General features: G+C 32.1%; 1 protein-coding gene across 2 annotated transcripts; it reads right to left on the bottom strand.

Moving 5' to 3' along the window:
• Positions 1-2254: 2254 nt before the first annotated feature.
• LOC112511801 lies at positions 2255-3111 on the bottom strand. Of its 2 annotated transcripts, none has more exons than XM_025117568.1 (2): positions 2923-3111; positions 2255-2837 (listed from the first exon to the last, which is right to left on the bottom strand). In XM_025117568.1, the coding sequence occupies exons 1-2, from the start codon at positions 3066-3068 to the stop codon at positions 2351-2353; spliced, it is 633 nt and encodes a 210-aa protein (XP_024973336.1). In that variant the 5' UTR covers positions 3069-3111; the 3' UTR covers positions 2255-2350. The 2 variants fall into 2 exon arrangements, with proteins under 2 accessions (XP_024973336.1, XP_024973338.1); XM_025117570.1 differs by having other exon boundaries at positions 2945-3097.
• Positions 3112-10748: the final 7637 nt, after the last annotated feature.

Raw genomic sequence — 10748 nt, 5'->3', positions numbered from 1 at the left:
TACGATACCGCTAAGCCAAAGGCCCTTTGGTATCAAGGCTTGGCTTCGTGGCCATGTTACGCGTTATGGCACACTATTTTGTAAGACGTGAGTTTTTTCTAATATATGAATGCTAAGTACGTATGAGACCTAACACTTAAAATAATATAAAAGGTAAGTTAAAAACTTAAACCCTAAATAGGTAATTCTTACCTTTGTTCCCATACACAAATAGTCGAACATAATTCCTAGAAGATTGGAAAAAAGTAGTGAGCATGTACTCAAAAGATTTAATCGCGATTTTGCACTCTTAATATCATTATAAACTCTATAAATTTGATATTCATGTTTCTTTTTTTTTTTTTAGTTTTATAACTTTATATGAATTTAAATTGTTCTATGATATTATTCAGAACACTAAGTACTTGTGTTTGTTATACATACACATGTATATATGTGTGTGTGTCATCTTAGGACACACTTTAAAAAATGTTGTGACCTTGTTGTAACTCGTAAAGTTTGATCTCGTTATAACGTCATTTAGAACCTTGTAGTCAAATAACATCACCATAAACTTTATTTGAGTAGACTACTTGATATATATATCACATACTATTTATAACAATAATATCAGACGTCTAACTACAAAAAGACCTTTTAAACTATTTGTGCGAATTAGCGGATTCGAAATAGTTACAGATATCAAAGTTCCATGTCGCTAGAAATCCTCCTTACGACGAAAAAAACCTCATAATATGAGTAAATTGTAAAAAAACATATAAAAAACATGTCATATTACGTATTTTGTTAAAATAATATACTTTAACGATTCTAGTTTTTTTTTAATGTTGTATACAACAATGTCAAGAGGGGTGATATTTTGTTACAAAAGAAACAAGGGGTAATTTTGTACTTCAACTTTATAGAATCAAAATCAAACTAAGTGTAACAATCATCACATAATTGTTGTGATACCAATTATTCATAAAAAAAATTCAATAAAAAAGAAGTCGAAAGTCAAGATGAAGTATCTTCTCCTGAAATTTCCAACTCTGACCTCAACAATGAAATAATTATGGTATATTTTATCGGTCTTTTTTTTTTATCAAAATAATCATATCTCTTTTTAAAGTTCCAGTTGATATTTCTAGAATATATATAAATAAATAGACACAACATCTTCTTATCGACATATGTTTGATTCCAGACAATTATGGATACGTGACTGTAACTCTCAAGATTTAAAAGTTGTATTTTTCTCGTTCAAGTTATTGTTATAGAATATGAACTCATTTTGACGTGTATGCAATTCTATTTCTTATGAAATTCTTGGTTCAATTTACATTGTGGACGTCACTGGCCGATTAGATGGAGCCTTTTAAACATTAACGAAACGTAACGTTTCTACGGTCGAACAATATCACCATTTGATTTCAAATACTATTCTTAACAATAATATATCTGTATTTTAGCATAAAAAGAGTTTTAGGCTAGTCCATAGAAATAGGAAAAGAATCATAATGCGACAAATATTTGCGTTAAATATAATTAGTAAAAGTTGCAACACTTGTAAAATACATTACTACATATTTGGTAAGGTGATTTTTCTAGAGTTAGTCAATAAAACAAATGTCTGAAAGACAGAACTGATGCGTAAAAAAATGCTTTATGCAATTTTTTAGTCTTCGTACGTATTATTGTACGATTAGATCATCATTTATAACATAAAGTAAAATAGAGTCTTAATAAAAAGCGAAGCATCATTTTGTAAATTCACTTATAGAATCAAAATCAAACGACAGCTTTTATAAGACTATAAGAAACAAGATCCCATTATCAATTATTATTTATTCTATAACAATAAATTCAATAGAAATATCTTCCAAAGCAATTTCATGGAATTTTCATATTTGAATTCAATAATTAAATAATTGCATCGGTCTTTTTCTTTATCAAAAAAATCAAAGATCTTTCAATTCATATTTTTAGAATATATTTGAAACGGTGGAATATTTGATCGTCTTCTGATTAATTTATATATGTTTGATTCCGCAACAATTATGGATACGTGACTCTAACTCCAAAATTCAAAAGTTAGTACCCTTTTCGTCACGCCACCGCTAAAGAATCTGAACACGTTTAAACATATGCAATTCTTTTTCTTATGGAAACTCTCGGTCTGATTTACGTTTTTATCCATTGAATACTAGACCAATCAGATAAATTAACCCCTTAAACAGATCGAAACATAACGTATACCAGTTAAATAAAATACCATTAATTTGGTTTGAAAATCTTAAATTAAGAGAATGTACAAGTTTTTATACATAAAGTACAAACCATTATAGCAAAAGAGAGGATGTCTTAATTATCATTGGATTGAGACCTCATCTAATAATTTATACCTTCTAACCTTATTTCTAAATACTTGTCTTGTTTTGATCCCACCGCCCCCGCCCCCACCGCCATCGCCATGACTATGTGATATGTGGTTTGCTGACTTTGACTTTCTCAACACAACATGATTCTTCTTCTCCACCACACCACCGCCAAACCGTTTCCGGCCGGTTGATACCGGAGACTCCTCCTCCGCCGATGATCCATGCAGTTTTTTGATCGGAGCAGTGTTGGTCAACTGTATCTCTGAAGCTCTTCTTCTTTCCCTTAGACCTCCATGGCCAATTCTATCATTAGGGTTTCTTTTGTTCTTGACGGCGATATGATCACGGCGATCGTCTCCGGAGTTGTTTCTGCAGGACGACGACGAGTTGGATGAGTTCCCTGAGTCATGTTTCTGAGTCAGGCACCAATTGCAGGCTTTGTATGACTCGGCTTTAGGGTACTGATTGCTGCAATATCTGCAAATAAATTAAAAAAGTAGGAATTTTTTTCAAGAAAAATGAGGTGAAAATGAAAAACCCAGATGGATTCGAATCGAATTACTTGTGTTGAGATCGGAATTTACAGATTTTGCATCTGAAAAGCTCTTCAGATAAGCCGTAATCACCACACATGCAACACTCGGCTGAGCTTATTGGTTGTATTATGTTGGGAACGCCACCGCCACCCCCACCCTTACTTGCCATCATCTTGATTTATTTAGAGGGGGAGGGAGGGAGAGAGATGTGTGCATACATGTGTCTCTCTCTCTCTCTGTATATATATATATATATATATATATATATTGGTATAGTCTAGTGTGTATATATACAATAACATATACAACTATACAAGTAGGGCAGATCAGAAAAAAATATATACTTAATTTTCATTTGCCATTATTTAAATCTGAAGAGTAAACTACATTTTTGGTCCATGTGGTTACATGAAAATTTCAGTTTTAGTCCTTGTAGTGTTCATTAATTATGATTTTTGTTATTGTAGTTAATTTGCAATTCGTAATTAATTAAGTGTTTTCATCTAAGGCACACCTAATCACATGCCTCTTATTTGAGGGGCATTTTAGTCTTTTTGTTTTTGTTTTACGTCACTTTAAAAGATTGGAAACTTCTCCCAAAATAGTTGCACCATGACAAGTAGGAAAATAATAAGAAAGCTATAATTAGTAAAAAGTATTTAAATTTTTATGAAGGTAAAAATACAGTTTTGTTTTAATTTTAAAATTAGAATGAATAATTTTAGAAATAAACAAAATGAATAATTCTGTAGGCTTTGGGTAATTAATTAATTAATGCACGTGCACAACACAAGTGGATCTGAATTTTAAAACTTGTTTCTAATCAAATACATGATTTTATTCTTACATTTAAGGCTTATATAACCTCTTTTCTCTCGGTTTCATCTTAAACCTTCTCCTTCTCCCCTCTTGTCAGTATAAAAGATCCAACTATGTGAGTTTAGACAATTGCTCCAAACATTTAAAGATAAACATGACTTATATAGTCAAATAAACCTTTTAATTTTCAAAGTCAACTCATATTTCTCTTATATACTCATTTTCCTCGTTAACGTATCAATTTCTAATCAATGTGGATACCCAACATCCAACCACATGCAAGAATTTTAAAATATTTGGTTTTAATGATGTCACCTTATTATTTTCTAGCTTTAGTTTGTATTGATATATTGATTTTTTTTATATAGACAACTTTTTTGCAAATAGAGGGTTCGTCAAAATGAACAAACCCCATGAGTTTGTAGGGTTAGCCAACATGAGCTTGTGATAAGATTAGCTAAGAGAATCAAATCTCATGAGTTAAAACAAAGACACATCAACCTCATCTCATATACCTACCATCAATTGTCGATCTTTCATCTCTCCATCAAAATGAGATGCACAAAACTCAACCTCTATATAAAAAATATAGAATATTCAATTCTTAAGGTGCCACATCATTTCTTGTGGATCTTACTTTATATATAAAGAAGATTGATACATAAACATACATATATATATATATATATATTGATGATTGTAAACACAATTTATTTTTATATAATAAGATTTGTTTTGCAAAATAGAGTCATCCAAATAAGTTAAGCCTCTTGAGTTGACAGAATGAATTTCATGCTTTTTTTTCTTATACACATATCTTTATTCCAATCTTCAATCTTTCATCAAAGTGAGATATCTCAAACTCAACTACAATGCACCAACACTTCAAATACTTAATTCTTATGATGCACCTAATTACCTCTTGGTTCTTCTTTTTATTTCAATCTTTCACCAATATGGGATACCTCAAACTCAACCACAATTCATCAACACCTCAATACTCAATTCTCATGATGTCACCTCAATTCTCTTGGTTCTTCTTTTAATAGATATATAGACTAGGGTGGGAACCGTGCGTTGCACGGTAATATGAGTAATTTGAGTAGTAATGTAGATTATATATATAAATAACTTGTAGTTGTTAAATACAATCATCAATGGATTATTATCTATACGATTCATATATTAGTAGAATTTAACTAATCGATTATATATATTATATAGTTTTGTTAAGAAATAAAGTTGTAAAATGAAATAAAATGAGTAACATTAAAGATCGTCTAGTGGATCATGTATGCATTGCTTGTATAATTGATGGCATTGTATGAAATTTTTTGTTTTTGGAAAGACAATAGTACATTTGACAATTTTATTAAGAAAAACAAAAGTACACCTAAATAGCATGATGACTACCATTCAAACGCATGTCCACTCTCCAAATGAGACAGACCTCAAGGGTTTATGTGGTGTGCACTAATCAAAACAACTAAATATATCTGCTTAAAAACCCTTCATACCACAAACAATAACCAAAATAAAATTTTGACCTAGCGGTATGTGAGTTTTTGGCCTTCTAGGAGGTCAAGGGTTCAAACTTCACTAAAAGTGAGGAAAGTGTGTCAGATTTATTTGTCATATGTAAATATTGATTGTTCCTGTAATTAAAAAGACCAAAAAGAAATTGGATTGTTCCTGTAATTAATTGGATCAGCTTTTTTCAACTTAGTTAATAACTGATATATTCATAGAAATAAAGTAATATAAAAGCACATATTTTCGTCAATTAGAACCATATTCCAACTAACAAATCCCCATTTCTCTTTGGATTCAAAAACTCCAACATTCTACAAGATAATCTTCATAGCCAACATTATTGTCTAAAATACAAACTTTTTAGTCCAACAAATTTCATGTAAATGTTTAAACTAAAACTTATTAGTTATAGAAAATAATAAGCATGTGTATGAATAATATGAAAAATTATTATTTGATTATTAATATAAAGTAGTATAGGGAATAATCATTTATTAAATCTATAAATAAAATAAACAAATATTAAATCTGTATTAATATAAATTAATAAGTTAGAGACCTACGTAAATAAGTTTTTTTAAACCCTAAACAATTAGTATTTTAAATATAAAACTAATGGATAACTAATTGATTATTAATATAAATTAGTATATGACAATAATAAATTATTAATTATGTTTATGAATAATATAAATGAATTGCTATTAGTACATGTTACGAAGTTACAAATCAATGTTATTGAATCATGAAACTATAAACAATTCAAGAGTTTAAATTAACAATATAAATATAACAAATTTGTTATAATTTACCTTATTGAATAAGGTGAGGTATAACTATTTCAACACTTGATATATGTTTGACATTGATGCTAAATTATTTAAAAAAAAAATAAAAAAAAATTCTAGTGCTAATATTGTGTTTTGACAAATATAATGAATCCTAAATTCGTCTTATCTACTTGACAAAAAAATCTATTCTCCACAGTGATACAAAAAAACCCTTCGAACATAGCAGTTACAACGACATAGAGATAGATTGTGAAGCGACGGTCAAGAAGAATTTGAAAACCCTAGGAGAATGATTTGGAGATGGAGAGGAAACATAAAAAATTATGTGAACAAAAATGTAAAAATTGTGTTTATTGACTATTTTCATATATAAATAAGGAATATGTTGCAAGCCCTAAGAAATTTTTTTATAAAAAAAAATCTACCGCTTTTTCGTTTAGTTGCTAACTTCTTTTTTTCTAATATCTTCTTCTGCTCATCAACAATTTCTTGATTTAATTCTTTTCTCAATTTTGGTCAAAATTTGCATTGATGCATGAATTACATGAATACGATTATATAGCATTGTCAGACACCTTCAGCTTTTTCACATTTCTTATGTGAAGACGATTCACCATCTTCATCTTCTAAATTGATTGTCTCTGATAAATTGTTAGATTAAACAAAAAATTCGAATATTATGTGATAACCGGATCTTGGTTATTACCCAAGGTAATTAATGTGTGATTATTTGATTAAATAATTACGTGATAGCATGATAAATTGATACATGTTGGTATGTGAATTTATGCATTAATTGGATAAAGATATATATATATATATATGTGTGTGTGTGTGTGTGTGTGTGTGTGTGTTTGTTATGTGCATAGATGTATGTATGAGTGTGCATGTTTATGCATGAGGTGGAAAGTGGGAAAGAGACTGTTTAGCCGACCTTCCACTTTTAGAAGGTATAAATAGGGGGCTTAGCCTCATTTGCTTCTCCCTGCTATTTTGAAAAAGTTAAGTGATTTAAAAAGAAGAGTTGGCCGAACTGCAAGTGTTGGTTTTCAAAAGAGGTGATTCCAAGTTGATTGCAAGTATTTGGTTTCAAAAGCTTGTTAAGGTGAGTGGTTTCTAAACCTTTTTGCATAAAATTACAACTGGTTTTATTTGCATGTTTCATGTTATTATTCTTTAGAAAGAAACGTTGCATATTTTGTTTAAGTGTTTATCTGAACAAAGAGTGACCAGATAAGTGTTAAACCGGACAAAGCTTGCCCGGATTGTTCTTAAACCTGACAAGCCTTGAGCAGTGTACTGTCCGAATATTATTAAACCGGTCAAAGGTTGTGTGAAGTGTTATTCGGACTTGTATCCGGACAAGTTGTTGAGATTATTCTAAGTCTTAAATCGGTCAAGTCTTGAGCGGATTGTTGTCCGGACTTGATATCCGGACAAAGATGATTTTGCTTCTAAGTGTTAAACCGACCAAAACTTATGCGGTATATTGTCCAGACTTGATATCCGGACAAGGTTAGAAATTATTTTCTAAGTATTTAAATCGGACAATGCTTGTTCGATGTATTGACCGGATTGTTGACTGGATTCGAGATGTACCTTGTGTTTTGATAAAAGTTGTTATTTTATCATAAATTGAAGTTTTGATATTAATGATTTTTGGACAGATAATAATTCCAATGGCTGCGGTCTATTTGGAATTATTTTTATAAAATAATTTTGATGAGGAAATAAGGGTGACATATCAAAGAGAGGTGTACCATGGGATAAGGGTGACATATCAAGGAGAGGTGTACCATGGGATAATGGTGGCATATCAAGGAGAGGTGTATCTTTGGATATAAGGGTGACATTTGTATGTGTGTTATATGCTATAACTCATTCTATTATATCCCTTAAGATTACCGTGGTCTGGAACCTTTATTTCTTTGTGATTTAAAGATTTAGGATCAAGATTCTTATTGGAAATCATAGTTTGAATGTTATTGAGGAGAAAATGTCAGGTTTGGCCTGAAGCTTTGAAATAACCTTGTTGATTAAGAAAAGGTTTAAAAGTGACATTATATGGAACCTGATTGGTTCAAAGTTGTGAGATTTGAATAAGCAGAATGCTTAGCTTGAAAAGTGGAAAATTATCTGGTATTTTGTTCTTGTGTATTCATATATTTGTTATATATATGAATAGTTGTTTTTATAAAGGTTTTGGTGTACTTTCACTCTGCAATGACATGAATAGGGTATCTCACTAGACTTTTCAGTCTAACCCTCGTTTTTGTAATTTTAAATATGTATTGCAGGAGGTACAGAAGGTAAGGGAAAGGGAAAGATGTAATGCTTTTCTTATATGCATTTTGGATGAGGAGTTGCTTTTGATGAATAGTTTTGTTGATTAGTGCAAGATATGTATTTTGAATTTTTGGACCTTGTATTCGGTCATGGTAGATTCTTGTACTAAGGGACCTGAATGGTATATGAATATGTATTTCTTTGGTATGAAATATGTGTTACATGCAATGTGTGGGTTGGGGCGTTACAGAATGGTATCAGAGCCTAGTTTAAGGGATTTAGGTATTAAACAACATGATACCTAGACTTAAACTGTTTTATTGCATGTTAAGGGTCCCGGACATAGTTAGCACCATTGGAAATAAATATGATGAGTTAAAAGAACAGTGTGTAAGGTAAATTTTAATTACATCTGGCCAGTGTAATTATGAATTTACAGGTACACATCTGAACTTGAATACTTCATTATATTCGGGAATATGAAAATGTGATTATTAATACTAAACTTTGCAGATGTCTAGTCGAACTAGAAGATCTGAAAGAGTGGCTCGTCCATAATCTGAGGAAAGGGAAGAAACACCCATAAATCTACCGACTAGCATGTCTAGAAATAGAGGTCGAGGAAGACCAAGGGGACGAGGTAGAGGAAGAAACCAGTCTCAGGGAAGGGGTCGGACCGAAATACATTATGAACATGAGGAATCCCACTCTGGGAATGTTCAAGAAAGGTCAGTGCCACATCCTGAATATATAACCAGAGATATGTTGGCAGAGGAAATGGGGAAATTACGGGAAACTTTGACATCTATTATGGGAATACCGGCTAAGTAGAAACGGAAAGAGTAGAAGTATATCCCTCTGCTCCAATTACTCACAACAAAGAAGGAGACATTAAGATGTTCTTAGCATGTAAACCACCAACCTTCTCTGGGGAGAGAGATCCAGTGAAAGCAATGTGCTGGATCAAGGAAATGGAATCTGTGTTCAACACCATTAGGTGTCCGGAAACAGATAAAGTGCGATTTGCTGTTTCAGTATTGAAGTCAAATGCTTTATTTTGGTGGGAAGTTGAATCGTCTACCAGAACGGATGTTTTACAGACTCTGTCTTGGATAGATTTGTGGATCGATTTAAAAATCAATTCTGTCCCAAAACAGCAGTAAGACAAATGGAGGAGGATTTCCTGAAGTTAGAGCAAGGAAATAGAACAGTTCAGGAGTATACCGAAAGATTCATTGAATACTCTCGTTTTGCTGAACATTATGTTTCAACTGAATCCAGGAAGATAGAAAGGTTTATTTGGGGTCTGAAACCCTCAATTAGGGAATTTGTTATTGCTATGAACCCCAATATCTTTCCATTACAGTAGAGGCAGCTGAGGTGACTGAAAGAAATTAGAATAGACAATCAGAAGGAAAGGTTGTAGAGAAAAGGAAATGGGAAGGGCCTTCATCTTTTCGAGGAACAAAAACTGTAAGATATGATAACAAATTGGAACAAAAGATTAGTGAGAAAGTTTGCTCACAGTGCCGATAGATTCATCAGGGTGAATGCAAGATGGATCCAAGGAAGTGTTACAAGTGTCGCGAAGCGGGTCATTTGTCTAGAAACTGCCCAACTAACAGAAGATGTTTTAATTGCAATTCTCCGGATCATATTTGACCAAATTGTCCATTGTTAAGAACTCCACAGTTAACAATGGGGAGTAATGCGTCGGGTACACGGGGAAGACCTACCGTGAATAGAGAAGGGCAAGGAGGGGCATGGGGACGATCCTTCCAAATGACTAAGAACGAGGCAGAAGCATTACCAAATATAGTGACAGGTACATTCCTCCTGAATTCAATACGTGCTAAAGTATTATTTGACTCCGGTGCAAACTTTTCGTTTGTATCACCATTGTTTGCTCAAACTGCATGTCTGAATTCTGTGCTACTTAATGATAAATTAGTAGTTGATACTGCTAATAGTCAAGAGACTGTTACTAGTGTGTTCAATGACTGCATTATTGTTATTGAGGACTGTGAATTTCTGATTCAGTTATTCCCTATGCCAATGAAAGAATTTGAGGTAGTAGTGGGTATGGACTGGTTGGCAAAGCATCAGGCTAGTATTGATTGTAATCAGAAAATAATCAGAATTATTCTGCCAGACAAGAGAATAGTTGTTATTTATGGTGATTGTCAGAATCATCACACTAATATTTTGTCAGTAATGAAAGCCCAAAAAAGTATTCGAAAGAAGTGCCAAGGATGTTTAGCATATGTAATTGATTTAAAGAAATAGAAGAGAAAAGAGGAATAGATTCCGATTGTTAGTGAATATCCAGAAGTCTTTCCAGAAGACTTATCTGGATTACCACCAGATAGAGTTATTGAATTCCGAATCGATCTTATACCAGGAGCTGTACCAGTAGCAAAGGC

This window comes from Cynara cardunculus, assembly GCF_001531365.2.
Source record: "Cynara cardunculus var. scolymus isolate 2C chromosome LG 4, CcrdV1, whole genome shotgun sequence".
Lineage (NCBI taxonomy): Eukaryota > Viridiplantae > Streptophyta > Magnoliopsida > Asterales > Asteraceae > Cynara > Cynara cardunculus.
The sequence above is the reverse complement of the archived record's forward strand: the minus strand, read 5'-3'. Positions and strand labels throughout refer to the sequence as shown.